Source organism: Phaseolus vulgaris, chromosome 6, assembly GCF_051622355.1.
Source record: "Phaseolus vulgaris cultivar YP4 chromosome 6, ASM5162235v1, whole genome shotgun sequence".
Lineage (NCBI taxonomy): Eukaryota > Viridiplantae > Streptophyta > Magnoliopsida > Fabales > Fabaceae > Phaseolus > Phaseolus vulgaris.
Window position 1 is genome coordinate 15,084,601 of NC_143503.1, and position 14,920 is coordinate 15,099,520.

The 14,920-nt window shown below is 33.8% G+C and overlaps 3 protein-coding genes and 1 pseudogene across 4 annotated transcripts; 1 reads left to right on the forward strand and 3 right to left on the reverse strand.

The window, feature by feature from the left end:
• Positions 1-1,178: 1,178 nt before the first annotated feature.
• On the reverse strand, positions 1,179-2,144 carry LOC137833322 (protein FAR-RED IMPAIRED RESPONSE 1 pseudogene; annotated as a pseudogene).
• Positions 2,145-3,640: 1,496 nt separating this feature from the next.
• On the forward strand, positions 3,641-4,716 carry LOC137833323 (uncharacterized). Its single transcript, XM_090303852.1, has 6 exons — positions 3,641-3,884; positions 3,960-4,096; positions 4,176-4,259; positions 4,351-4,416; positions 4,486-4,567; positions 4,661-4,716. Exons 1-6 carry the CDS (start codon positions 3,641-3,643, stop codon positions 4,714-4,716), a joined length of 669 nt encoding a protein of 222 aa, XP_090159978.1.
• Positions 4,717-5,529: 813 nt separating this feature from the next.
• Positions 5,530-10,238, reverse strand: LOC150027184 (uncharacterized). Of its 2 annotated transcripts, none has more exons than XM_090304037.1 (6): positions 10,102-10,238; positions 9,504-9,808; positions 7,182-7,226; positions 6,473-7,096; positions 6,237-6,371; positions 5,530-6,139 (listed from the first exon to the last, which is right to left on the reverse strand). In XM_090304037.1, exons 2-6 carry the CDS (start codon positions 9,723-9,725, stop codon positions 5,642-5,644), a joined length of 1,524 nt encoding a protein of 507 aa, XP_090160163.1. In that variant the 5' UTR covers positions 9,726-9,808; positions 10,102-10,238; the 3' UTR covers positions 5,530-5,641. The 2 variants fall into 2 exon arrangements, with proteins under 2 accessions (XP_090160163.1, XP_090160164.1); XM_090304038.1 differs by lacking the exon at positions 10,102-10,238 and adding an exon at positions 8,656-8,737 and having other exon boundaries at positions 9,504-9,639.
• Positions 9,821-14,384, reverse strand: LOC137831048 (protein SIEVE ELEMENT OCCLUSION B). Its single transcript, XM_068638555.2, is given in 8 exon segments — positions 9,821-10,101; positions 10,104-10,548; positions 11,120-11,602; positions 11,850-11,995; positions 12,135-12,229; positions 12,895-13,322; positions 13,623-13,715; positions 14,128-14,384. Coding segments are annotated over 8 exon segments (2,052 nt in total). The 5' UTR covers positions 14,329-14,384; the 3' UTR covers positions 9,821-9,940.
• Positions 14,385-14,920: the final 536 nt, after the last annotated feature.

The following is a 14,920-nucleotide window of genomic DNA, read 5'->3' on the forward strand; positions in this document are numbered from 1 at the left end:
CCTATTCAATTCTGCTGCACTTGAATGCTGTGAATTATTTACACTATTATCCAATGATGTCAAAAGCGAAAGGAATCCTATTGAAGCTCCGATTGGAACCTACAATTGCAAACAATTGAAAGAAGGAAGCGAAAACATTAAACAAACTTTCACACTTATAACAACAACAATAACTTACAGAAACCCCTTCACTTGCATGTGTTATCCCAATGCATGTGTTCACATTCACTTCACTTTCAACACACACCCGAGAAGGAACATCTACACAATTTCTTTGTTCATGCCTCTCCTATAAGAGAAATGAAAAAATTTAATTCCAAAATAGTTGGGCTATAATATGTTTCATATATGTGATATTCCATTGCATTCATAAATGTGATACTTCAACTCAGAATTTAGATTCAAATGTGGACAAAGTTTGGCATTGCACTAACCGAATTACGCATAATGGCAACTTGGTGTGTACTAGATGAAGTTTTTACTCGACCTCTCTCAGTCCATGACTTCTTTCGTGTAGATCGTGGACGTCCCTTTCTTTTAACAACAATGAGGCTACGAACTTCCCTGTTCATATTCAAAGTGATACGATTAGGTGACATCGGTGGTGGAGGAATGCCAGACAACACTGGTTGGGTCACAATTGTATAAGTTTGTTGATTATCCATGTCTTTGGCCAGAAAATCATCAAGACGCTTATGTAATTGTTTTGTTGCACTTATTGAGGCACTTGCAAGTTCAGCTATATCATAAAATTTCTTGCACAACCCGTCATATCTATGAATTTTTGGATCATTGTCTTTCATCCCAGATGAAGCTCTTATGTAGGTGTGTTTTCGACGAAGATTTTTACTCCATCTGCTCAACACATATTTCATTGGTACTTGTGCCACTTTTTCCTGTGCAAGAACAACCAAGCAGTGTCGACACAAAATTCCCCTAAACTCAAATAACAAGCATGTGCAGGAAATATCAAGGTTATCCCGGTTAAAACACACTTCAAAGTTCATGTGTTTAGTTCTTTCATTACAAAAGGACTCTTCAACAACATCGAACCGAGAACTTTGTCCCTCAACAAACACATTATGAGAAACACAATTCATTTTCAATCTAAATTCTACTTGCACTTCATTGAATTTGGCATGTGTGTACTCCATTTAGAATTGTCTTTCGATGCTAGACTAGGACGTGGAAGGAATAACGGTGTTCAATGAAGCAAAGTCTGCTTGACATTCTAATTGTGCTTTTTTTTGTAGTGCATTGTCATATTGATGTACAAATTGTTGGAGTGTGGTCATTGAATTGATATAGCCATGAAAAAAGGCGTTCATGCTCTCACTCCTTTGTGTTGTTGACATCCCTGCCCAAAAGAAATTCTTAAGAAAACATGGCACCCAACGTTGTCGTTCTTCGAATAGGGTAGTCAACCAAACATTGTTACTCAAATCATATGCAGTAATGAAATTTTCCCAGGACGACAAAAATTCATCAACATTGGTGGACTCATACACTATGGTCTTCATTGCATGTTTGATTTGTTTATATTGACCATAGCCTTGTAGCTTCTTAGGTATTTTCTTCATGATGTGCCATAAGCACCACCTGTGACTTACATTAGGAAACACAAATTCAATTGCATTCTGCATTGCCTTGCATTGGTCAGTCACAATGCCTTTAGGTGGCCTATTTGACATACATCGCAACCAAGTTTGAAATAGCCAAACAAAAGCATTTGTGTCTTCTGAAGATAGTAGTCCACAACCCAACAAAATAGATTGGCCATGATGATTAACACCCACAAATGGTGCAAATGACATGTCATATTTATTAGTCAAATATGTAGTATCAAAACATAGAACATCCCCAAAGCTTTCCCACGTTGCCTGACTTCGTGCATCTGCCCAAAAAATGTGACGGATGCGGTTATTAATGTCAAAATCAATGTCAAAGAAAAAGTGCTGATTAAGCTCCCTCATATGAGAGAAATGAGTTAACAATGCTTTCCCATGTCCTTCCTTTCCTAAAACCCTCCTTTGTTTCCCGACATAGTTTCGCACATCTCGTTCAACAAATTCTAGATTATCACCAGCTGCTGAAACAAACGAATAAAAACTCTTATTAATTCGTAACCCAACATCGTCATTCATATCAAGCACCCTCTTTGTGTGTAAATTGATTCTTCTATTACCCTGAAACAATCGTGACTTTGTTGGACTAAGGTCATGCGAATGTTCTTCGTGCACAAACATAATATACCACTTTCCATTTTTTATCCCAACAATTATTCGAGCTGGACATTCAATTGTTTGAGTTGGTTGGATATTAACTTCCGTCGGAATAGGCGACACATATTTTCCGACTCATGCACACATCAACCTAAAGTACCTTAGCTCTTTGTCCGGTCCTTTCTTAGAACTTCGTGTTCTGATGCCAAAACCCTTTGAAATGACATATTGTCGATAAAAATTTTTAACACTATCAACACTATCAAAACACATGCCCACTATAGGAACCAAGTCATCATCATTATTAATTCCTTTGCAATTAACTGTGTTAGAAGTCTCTCATTCTTCAAACAAGGATATCTCATCAAGGCAAATATTCTCCATTTCGTTAATGTTCTGCATTGTTAAATACATTATTGGATGCAAGTATTAATATACTACATTGTAAAATAAATTAAAGAATAATTTTCCACCTTGTATGCTATTCAAAGTAAAATAAAACAAGTAAGAAGACAAACAAATATTCTCCATTTTGTTCAAAGTCTACAATCTTTAAAACATTCTTCTATGTAAGTATTAATATACTACATTCTTTACTAAATAAAACAACATTATCCCACATCGTATAATAAAACAAGGATGAGGTATTACTCACATATCAAAACTGTAATAAATGGAAAAAAATATGAAAAACCATGACTTTGGATGGAGGTATTGAATGTGTAGGTGAAGAAGTATCCAAATCCATTGAATACAGCATTTGAAAATGAGGTTCACATTGAATGCAAAGGTTGAAAAGCACCTTCTTGTAGGTTTGTATTGAAAGAAAGTGTTAATGGAGTAAATGGAAGCACTTCAAGGAATTAATGGAGTCATAGTAACGTAGTTATTGTACAGTAGTGATTCCAAAGAAACTTTTTTCCTTACTTGTCTTTGCCTTTTCAATCAATCAAATCATAAAGTAAAAAAGTGCACATAGCCAATGGTAATACCTTCGGTGGAAAGATTATTCAGATACAAATAAATTAATATTAATTTAATAGTAATTACACTTTACACATCAAACTTTCATTTATTATTGTTAATAAAATAGTAATAATATAATATGAAATCAAATACAGTTCAAGAAAAGAAATCATACATTATTAATAAAATAATAATAATTAAATTAAATTTAATAAACACTTCACGGAAAACTTCACTGATAATGAAAGAATAATAAAATAATAATGTAATATGAATTCAAAAGTACTTTACGTAAAAAGTTCATTTGCCATAATAATAATTTAATATGAATTGATGACAATAGATACTAATGACCATGTGTCATGTTCATAGATTTTAAGCAATTCCTACTTTTCTATCTTCTAACATCAACTTCATACAACATTCATTATTCTTGGAGAAAACAATTTGTAATGGAAGAATGGGAGGGTCTTGATATTGATACAACTGATATTGCATCATTTATACGACAATGCAATTCCAACACAAATGTAATACCTGGACCTACAGGTCATGTGCAAGTTGTTATTCTAAACCGCAACTCTGAAGGCCCTGTGAACACACAAGAATTTATAAATTGCATAGGTGACGAAAGTCATCGGCGTGATTTTACCTCCAATCCATGGAGGTGGGCAGAACAATTTCTTCAATTTCATGGTAATGTTCATCTTCTTTGCAAATTTTGTGTTACACTTATAACCATACTTATATTTTTACGTGATTACCTTGAAGGAGTAATTGATGGACATGATTGTGGCCAACTCTCATACTTGAGTGACATCAAACAATCAACTATATTGCCATTGTTGACTTGTGTCGTCAAATCTTGCCACCGAAACGTAATAGGATGCATGTCCATAAGTTTAAAGGTATGTTATGTACTATTGTTCTTCATGTAAAACTGATGCATTTCAGACTAAAATTGTGTTCAAAACATATGCATTACAGGATCCAAAAGGGATAGCAAGCGCAAGTGTTCACCAAAAAGTGTTAATTGATGCAAAATTTGGAGCTGACATCGTTGTAGGATCAGTATTAGTCTTGAAAAAAGTATGTCATCTAAATCATATGTTGTTTAACACAATTTTATTGTATTTTAATTTTCTAACATTTCTGCTTTTAGGTCAAGATTTTTTCTCCAGATCGAAGAGCCTTCTATCTTCAAATAATGGTCAATAATATTGTTAAGGTATTTCACTAAAATGACATAAATTTACAATTTCTTACATTGTTGTAGTAACATATTGACAATAATTAGGTTTCCAAATTTGACATATGTCCACCAACTGAAGAACTAATTCGTGCTTCCAAGCCAGTCATACGCGTTCCACCCATTCTAGGTACATGTAGACCATGATAAGTTTACATATGTGCCATTATGTATATAATGTCACAATTGTTATTTATATTTTCATTGCCTTGTGTATTATCAGATGCAAAGTATTTAAGATTTTTGAATGAGGAAGAAAATCGCGAAAACAAAAGCTGAAGAGGTTGTTTATGACCACGACTGCTTTCCATTGTATGACATGAAAATGTATTAGTAACTTTTAAAGTCATTGTATGAACATGATGCTTATTAATTATGTTAGTTAAAGCTTGAATTTTGACGTTTGCTATTTTATTAACTCTTACAACAAATTCCCTTAACAACTATCATAGGTTAACCATCCACCCACCTCCAACATGTCCATCAATTCATCCTGGTTCTCCAAAATACCCAATTAAAAAATTCCACAATTCATGCATGGGGTAGAAAGTTATACTGGGATCACCTCTTATGTACACAGGGATCACCACATACTGTGACTACTGTCGTAGTTAAAAAGGTAAAGCCTGGACCAAATTAAGTGAAATTCAGAAACATTATGTGGTGTGTGCAAAAACTATTACTCATATCACCACTTATTGGTTCCCCCATCCCCACTTATTATGGAAGAAATCCCAATGACCACCATATCACTCGTGACCAACTGAGAATGCAAAAATAACCTTAGGACCATCCGCTCACCTCTAACATGTCCATCAATTCATCTTAGTTCTCCAAAATACCCAGTTAAAAAATTCCACAATTCGTTAATGGGTCACAAAGTTATATTGTGATCACCACTTATGTACACAGGGATCACCACATTTTATGACCACTGTCATAATTAAAAATGATGCATACAATTACTTTGTCATAGCCAATAAAACAACATAAACATATGACATGTAAATAAATATACAATTTTACATTAACATCAAAATAAATATTAATAGACAATCAATCTGTAATGACTAAGACAGTAATGTTGCTAAATTGTGTACTTGTTCAAATTATGAATATCAGTTAAAACATAAAATATTTAATGTGTAATAGTACAATGTCCCAAAAGCATACTAAAATTAATAACACAATCAGTCATATACAACTACGAACGCTTCCTTCTTTTCTTGGAATACATCATCCAAGGTGATTTCAAAATACGAGCCTTGACCCGAATTCTGGGTTCACGTTTCATGCGTGATATCATGTTACTTTCTTCATTTGGCACCTTTTCTTCATCTTTTTCATTTCCCCCATCTTCTTGTTCATGTTGTCTTGCATCAATATCATTCAAGTCTTTCATTTCCCTATATTTATAATCCACTGACAAGGGTTCAAGTACAAGTGAGGGACAATCTTCTGGAACAGACTTGTGCATTTCACTTTTGCATAGCTTTAATTGCTTCACAACATTCTCAACATTGGTAATCAAATAATCCTGTTCCTTAGCTTGATGAACCATTTCTGCAGTTTCTTTAAGCATTTTACCAACATCATCTTTTGTTGGTTTGGGGATGTTACATGCACGTCGACCTTCTTCAAAGGCTTCTTTTACAATTACATTCTCAAACTCTTCCTTGGACACAGGCAAATGAACAATAACCTAATTATGTAAATAACAGTGAAAACATAAATCAAGGCATTATTACATCATCAACAACAATATTTTCCTACATATTTGAATTAAAATTATGCCTTACCAAATTATTTTCCAACGCATATGCAATTTCATGGTCCCCCAATGTAAAGTCCATCCAATTCAAAATTCTAGGAAATTTTATTCTTCTGGGATGCACTTTTGTCTTGTATGAGAACAAATGCTCAAATGCCCATATCTATATACCATGAATATTAAAAATCTCAATCATGCTCAATAAAATATGAAATAAATTACGCATATGAACTAAATTATATAAACATAAATATTTCAAAGTACCTGTAATAAGTATACACATCCAACAATGTGGATTTGTGATGGACTTGATTCGTTCGTAATAGACATTGAAGCTGAACACAAACTATTTACTAAGTACTCATAAACTACTAAACCCCAATTAAACTTTTTTAGTTTCCCTAAATCATCCAAAACGCTAAACAACCCAGAATGAACAATACCCATTCTATTTGGTAGTAAAAACTCTGAAAGCCCTAACAATATGTACAATCTACAAAAGTCCTCAATGCAACCATCATTGTCAAACTTCATAATTTCATCAAAAATCATCTTGACATTGACATTATTACTTTCAAATAAAGTCTTAGTATGACTTTCGTCTGCTGCTTTGTGCAAGTCTATTTTTTCTCCCACAACTCTCAACCCCAAACCTAAACAAACATCTACCAAGGACAATGGGACAACTTCACACCTTATGAGAAAACTTTGTCTTCTCTCCACCCACCTAGAACACAACTCCCTAAGTAGGGTTCGACTCATTTTTACCTTGTCACCCAACAACGTTACCCATGCAAATGGGGTTGATTGAATTAAACTCTTTTGTTCATCAGTTAACCTCTTATTCACTACACCCAGAAAAGTTGTCCTACAATAATGTCGAAACACCTACATATGAAATGGAAGAAAAAAAATCATCAAAAACAAAAATCAGTGTGCGTTGTGCACAAATTATGATTTTGTTGAATCAGACCTTGTGCTGCATAACCAAATCATCGACTTCACCTGCATCTCCCTCCTGAGAAAAAAAAACATGTATTTATCCACCTAAAGAAACATTGATTTTTTATATATATAACTTCTGCCTAGGTGTTGTCTGCCCTCACTATTTATCCACCTAAAGAAACAGGATTTATTTCTTCTCTATTTGTTTTATTTTTACCATACTTTACATGCATCGAATAGTATATGCTATTTTACTTTCCCTTGTATATATTAGGGAACCTAATCATATGAGAGTTCCACAATTTCCTAGGTACAATTTTTTTTTTTTCAATTAATTTATCTTGTACTGATATGATGATAATAATGATAATGTTGTACAAAAAACATGAAAGCAGTTCATTTCAGCAATCAGCATTATTTCTAGGATCTCATGAACTTCCTGGCAACAGATAACATCCACAGAAACACCAAGAATTCCATAAATCTGATCACTGTTGTTTCTATTTATAGGTGCAGAAAATACTATGCACGGATATAAAAAAACAGAAGAATATAGAGTTGCACTAAATGTTTGAATTTATGTGCTGCTAGTTTATTACAGATTAAAGATGAGTTCAGAAATTGTGGATAGTAAAAGGAATAACCAAAGACAAACTCCGAAATTATAGGTAAATATATATATATATATAGTTATTCGAAGCTCAGATAATTTATCTATTTGCTGCTATTCTTTGTATGTATGTGTTTTATTTTTTTGTTTCCATCTCCCAGTTTCAAGTGAGATAGCACAAATAAACACATTTTGTTTCTTGTAGTTTTATTTAGAACCAATCATGGACGAGGAAATATAAAGGCTCAAAGTAAACAATTTCAAACCCTAAGTGTATACAATAGCAAAACTACAAGGAAATAATGTGTTTTAAGTTTAACCCTAAACCTAGATAACATATACAAAATGCACATATATAAAGTACAACATCTGTTTGAGTATTCAGAGATAAACACAATGGGTTATAAGTAATGAATAGAGGTTGTTAAAACAAAAATGTTTTCATCAAAGGAAGACTACAAAAATGTTTTCAACTTTCCCCTGCATTATGTACACTATGCACACATAATAAATTAAAAAGGAACATATAAAGTTTTCAAAACCAAGGGACCCGCTCGTAGGCTCGACACAACACCGAAAGATTACAAGAAACACTTCCAAATATTACAGTAGAGAAACCAGTTCACATTCCAACCCATATGGTTGGTGATGAAGTCCAAAACTACTCAAATCATTCATTGCTTGTGTTAGCTGTAAAGCCCAACAATTAAAGAAAGTCATACCAGGCGCTACTCTTAAAAGTAGTTATACAAAGTACACAACATGAATTCATAAATTCAAGAAAGAAAAACTAATAGAGAAATTCATACCAGACGCTCTTAATGGAAGTTATAGAAACTACACAAGCTAAATTCATAAATTGAAGAATGAAAAGCCAAAGAAAAACTCATACCAGGCTCAATACTATGCAACACCTGACAAGGCTCATATCTTCTAGCAGAGCATGCCACTGGTAATTATATTTCACCTGCTACCTGGTTATTGATAATATTCAGTGGGTAATTACATAACAATAGGTAGAGTAAATAACAAAAACCCAAGTTCATTGTGTCGAATTATCTTATTTCAGGAATTATCCAACCACCAAATGTAAATTCAACAGTCTCCTTAATCATCCTCTTCCTTTTCAATTCCAAATGCCCTTGAATTAGAAAGATGGTGTCATTGTTCAGATAAAATTCACTAAATGAAGAATTAACAGCAATCTTCAGTGTCAAAATGTGAACAGAATACCAAGGATTTTCTTCATACGCCTACTTCATTAAGCTACTTTTTTTCCAAGTAACACCATGAATGAATCAAGTGTTTGCATTTCCAATAAAGACTATTTCCAGTCAAACCCTACTGATGAGGCAAAATTCAGCACCAAACCCTATCTTATCTAAGTTTAATAGTAGCACAAACATTCTCCCAAACTAAAAAAAAAATGTAACAAAATCAACTTTCAATTCTTAAGGTTTAAAAAATGAAGTTCTATCATCCTAGTTCCACAAAATTCAAAAAACATAAGCCTAACACCACTGATGAAACACAACAATCGGTCACTCTTGGTCAACCCATGTACACAAGTACTAAACATTAACTATTGTTGCCAACGAAAACTAAAATTGAAAAGAACAATGATTGTGAAATTGGGGAACGGAATGAATTGACGAACAATTCAAAAAATTCATTGGCATAAGGACCTGGGCACCTCTCCTACATAGCTACTACAATCCTACACCCTAAACGAAAACTAACCTCCAAAGAAGCCCCAAATCGCACGCCCACCAAATGCCAGAAGGCGCAATCTCCCTTAGGTAACAACAGCCACCACCGAATTGAAGGCGCAAGAATCTTCGAACCCACAAGAATCTCCAAACCCACAGCGGTCGATAAATGAGGAAAAGAAGCTTTCGGAAAAACACATATACTGATTTTTATTTTTTTAAGAAAAGGACAAAATTGCCCTTGCCATGTCATCAAATTTGCCACGTAAGAAGGTCGTATACAGGCGCAAGCATTTCCTTATTCTCTTTCGAAACAATTCACTCAATAATACCCACCTAAGACAAAAGGCATAAAAATCATTATGTACTAATCAAATTTAAACCAAACTTAAAGAAGTCTAATGCATGAAATGAAAACAAATTTAAGCCACTGAGGATGTGAGAGTTGTTTAATGCGTGCATATTGTCTTAGGCAATGTCATTGGTTTCATGACCATGGAAACATTGGTATTTAACAGAAGCTACTTCCATTTCATGTCCACACTTATTTGGACATGGTAAGTGAGCTAGAATATCTGTGGGGTAATTAGCAAACTCCCTATGTTCACATTTTTTAGGAACAGTCTTACCTTGCATTTCTCATAGTAGTCCTTGAAAGCTACATCAAAGCTCACTTCATGGTCCAATTTCTCTTTCCAACCTTCAAAGTCTATGACAGTTCTAAGCATAGCCTCACCATGACCTAGAAGCTTCACGTGAAACCCTTTTGTAAGAATGGCCCATCCATTTGGATCTTGTTTGAGGAACAACAATTTCTGAATCTCTCTTGTTGTGGAGTCTTTCACTTCTTCACCACCCTTCTTTATTCGTTTCCTGCTGGCAAGCAAGTTGTCAATGGTGATCCAGAAGCGTGGAACGATCTTGGGGCTCTCGCTTCCCAGTTTATAGGACTCAATTGTGGTTTCCACTAGGTTGAAAGTTCCATTATTTTTCAATTTCTCCACAACTGTGGTGAAATCTTCAACCCACTTGGTGTTGCTACCTCCATAAATGAAGATGTAACAGTCCCTATTGCTCTGAGTTATGGACATAAAAAACACAGATAAAATTATTTACCATAGAAGTTTAACTGTTAATTAAATATATAGTTAGTAAATAAGCATCATAACATGATTCCATTTTGTGTTATATGTAGAGGTAATATAATAATTTAAATGACTTGTTTGGATGCACTGCACTGCTACAATTGTGGCAGATTATTTGGAATAATTCAACAATGAGAAAACAACCATCAATGAATTATGTATGTTATTAAGAAGAGGATTTTAAGCCAAACTCAACTTTATAAAACCTATTTATAAAGTAAGGATTGTATTCACTTATATACTACAAGAAGTTCATATCTCAGGTCTGTGTGAGATCTCCAACATATTCTCTCACGCCGAGGCAGTCAACTCGTGCGTAAGACTATATATTTATGGGTGATTCGATAGTAGGTGGCCTGATCAGCTCAACAAACATCGACTAGAGATAAAGACATTTCATAGTATGATGCAAACCTCACCTTATAAGCCAGTTTTATAAGATTAAAATTCACTTTCTTAATACATGCAACAAATACAACAACCATTAGTTTGTAGAGCTTACCAATTCCCTTATTGTTGGACTGAGGCTCATCATCTCAGTCCAAAACCAATTCCATTGCAGAGTAAGTCGGGTGAGATCAGAGGTTCTAAAAGGGAATCCCTCAATCCCCCACATGGAAATAATTTGTTTTGCATCAAAGTTTTCCACTTTACCCCGGGGGTTAATCAGCAAGATAATGGGGTTACCCTTGTTGTTGAATACCTCTTTGATAAGATCAATACCTGTTTGGAAATTGAATTCCTTCACCACATACCACCCAACCTCAGTAATATTTTCTACCTTTTTTCTTTGCTCTTCATCCCAAACACTCACAACGGGGATCCACAAAATACTGAAATCATCTTTCATGTAACCTTCTACCTCTCTTGGCTCTTCCTTCAATTTACCATCAATTGATATTAAAACCTGAGTCTCATATTCAATGTTGTCAATGCCCGAAATGAACAACAAGACATGCTTGTTCTTAAACACTCCAATTCCAACCTGTATAGAAGTCAAGGAGATAATAATGCACAATGAATTTGTTATTTTACTCAAAACTGTGATACTTTAATGATTAAACCCTTTGTTTGCACTGAGTTTAATCACTCATTATCTTTATTTTAACTTTTATTTCTTACTTTTAAAGACATCATCTTTTTAGTTTCTATATACATTCGATTAATACTAAAGTATAACAAAATAGTAGCAGTGAAGATAGAATATTTTAAGACATTTCTTTAATTGATACCTCTTTTGCAGTAAGAACATTATACACTACAGGTCTTGGATCCTGAGGATCAGTAGGGATCATAAGAGCTTCCAAATGTTTTACAAAGTCAGATTCAGTGGAATTGTATATAATATCCTTGCGCTTTGAGTAATCTTCTATTCGCCCTGCGATCAACACAAAGAACATTTACCTCTATACCCTATTGTAGTTCAATTTATCACCTTTAATAGTTCAGAGAATTTAAGGGAAACATGCTTCTAATGTTCATATAAAAGATTTGCAAAAGCACTGAACACATTTAACCTATCTGTGTGTTGCACTTCTCCTGATGCTCCTTGAAATTTTTGAGAATGTAGTCCAGCTTATAGTCAAATTTGGATAAGTCATATCTATAACCCCTGAATCCAAGCATTTGCAATTACGAGTCATTATACAAAATTTTAATATACATATAGCAGATTTGGATCCTCTCATGTCAATAATTAACACGACAATTAACACGCCATTCTTTTTGTTGGTTCCCTTAACTTCACTTTTTGTCTTTCTCCCTTATTGAATGGAGATTTGTATCAAAGAAGATTTTGGAGTGGTATGATTGTTAGAGATTCCATATCGACTAGAGATAAAGATCTTTCATAGTATATAAGTGGATGCAAACCTCACCTTATAAGCTAATTTTCTAAGGTTGAATTAGGCTTAAAGTTCACTTCTTAATAATGATTGGAAAGTGGCTCATGTTCTCTAATCCTATAATAAAGGGAGTTACTAAAAAGGATTTTGGAAGAAGTTGTAAAGAGAAATCTCACCATTAACAATAAGAACCTTGCATAGAGCTTGGTTCTGGATTCGAACTCACGACCAATTTGTAATATCAAGACGCAACTCTATATCATGGCTTGCTCTCAATCTCACAAAATATAATATTTCGATTTTTTATTTTGTAATTAATAGTGTCAAATGATATCATACAATCTATGTGACTGATTTGGCTTGGCAAGATGAAATTTGGTTGTTGATCTGTCTTATAGCATGACATTATTTTGAGTTAATAAAAGAAGCTTACTTGTCACCCAAGAAATCAATGTGGCTAGTACAAGTGACCAAGGTACTAATTGTCCAGTAGGCAAGAACAGGAATCTCATGCAAAGTGTCGGTTATAGAAGGCACATCCTTTATGTTATACTCTCCAGTAATGAGCTTCTTCCAATCAGTGATGCATTTAACTACTTGCATCACCTTCTTCACCAAATTGTTGAAGTTAGCTAGTTGTTGTAGGTTTTCCATCAGGCTATGAAGTCCATTCAACTCTGCCAATGATTTTCCAAGTTTGTCTCGATGAATAGGGGCAAGTTGCCAAAACTTTCCATACTCAAGGGCAAAAGCTGCAAGAGCTATCACTGCTTTTGCATCCCAGGAATAATCTCTCAGCTGTTTAAGGATCAACATTGTTGTTTGATGAGCATATTGCTCTCCACGAGCCGTGCAAATCATCTGCTACCAAGTGTTAAATCTCATTCTTTTATAAACTTAATCAATTTCAATCTGAACAAGAAACTGTGTTCTGTTTTTTTCTGTAAGTGCTAGTTTCAACACCCAAAATTGTTACCATATATTATTTGATGCTTCATTTTGAGTATTTCTACTTTGATGAGTTTATTTATTATGTATTGTAGAAATGTATGCTTTTTAATTCAGAGAAATCATTAGTTGTTCTGAAAAATCAGAGTTAACTCATGGTTAAGTAACTTCATACTATTTTGAAAGAAATTTTAAATTTAATTCTGCCTTTACCTGACAAGAAATTCGCTTCAAGGTAGGGAGTCGAGGAAAAGTGTTTAATGGATCTTTTTCTTCTCTGACTTGTTCAATTTGTTGGCCATTCTCCTGTACATAAAATTGAAAATACTTAAAAGAACTTACAATCATTTGCAAGTCACATACAAATCATTACTGATTAGTTGAATATGTAGACATGTGTGACATTATTAAAAAATACTTTGCAATGAACATTGGAACATTGGATTTAGTTTCTCCCTTTTACAAGATGTAGTGATGTTGGACAGACACAAATATCTCAACAATGGGATAAAAAATGCAATTCAGATCCTGATTTTTTGTCTCCAAAATTGTACATACAATCCATAGATAACAAATTGATCATTCCAATACACTAGATAAGTTGAGCTTGGAATCAATAAATGCTTTGCACAATCATTTGCATTCAATGAGAATATATATGATTGTGTTTGATGTGCACAGCACTGTAAATAGAAGAGTGTGAAGTGGTTGAAGTTACCTTGATCAAATCAGCAATTTCAATTGAGTGGTTGATAACGTTTGAAGCAATACTATAAAGAGATCCAACATCATACTTCTCAACACAATGGAAATGAGTCATGTCGATTTTCTCCAACATCTGATCGTCATTGACATCAAATGGGTTAAGCAAGAGCTTCTCCTGATGAACAGTGTTGCTGGAAACTTGCTTAGACGACATGTTGGTGTTCAAAGTATTTAGACAAATATTTGAAAGCCAACAATGTGTATTTATAGAGTGAGGAAAAGCACTGCAATTTAAAATGCAAAGCCAAAATAGTGATGAACTAAATTCAGTATAGATAAAGAAAGATAGTGAATTACATAGTACAAAATTCATGTGGCTTTTGTGGCCCATATGTTTTCTCTCATGAAAAATTCATAGCATACCCTCGAAGGAAAGAATATGAGTAACAAACAGTACTATAAAGAGTGACATGTTTTCAAAAAGATAAAGGTGAAATTGCGAATAAAGGAAATAATATACTCAGAGTGCTTCTGTTATCATGAGTGCTTCCCTTTTATATATTTTACCATCTTAAAGATTACATAAGATTCAAGTTTAAGGTTAATTAAATAAACAAAAATATGCTTGATTGTGCCATTTTCAGAGCCTAGAAATGCAATAGTACCAATACAGGTAAAATAATCATAAAGGGACTTTCATGTAGGAGACCCTTTTATATGCTTTTTATTAAAGGAAAAGAAAGAATAGGGTAAATCCCTTGTGTATATTGAACACATAGGGTTATGTTTATATAGGAAAATAAACA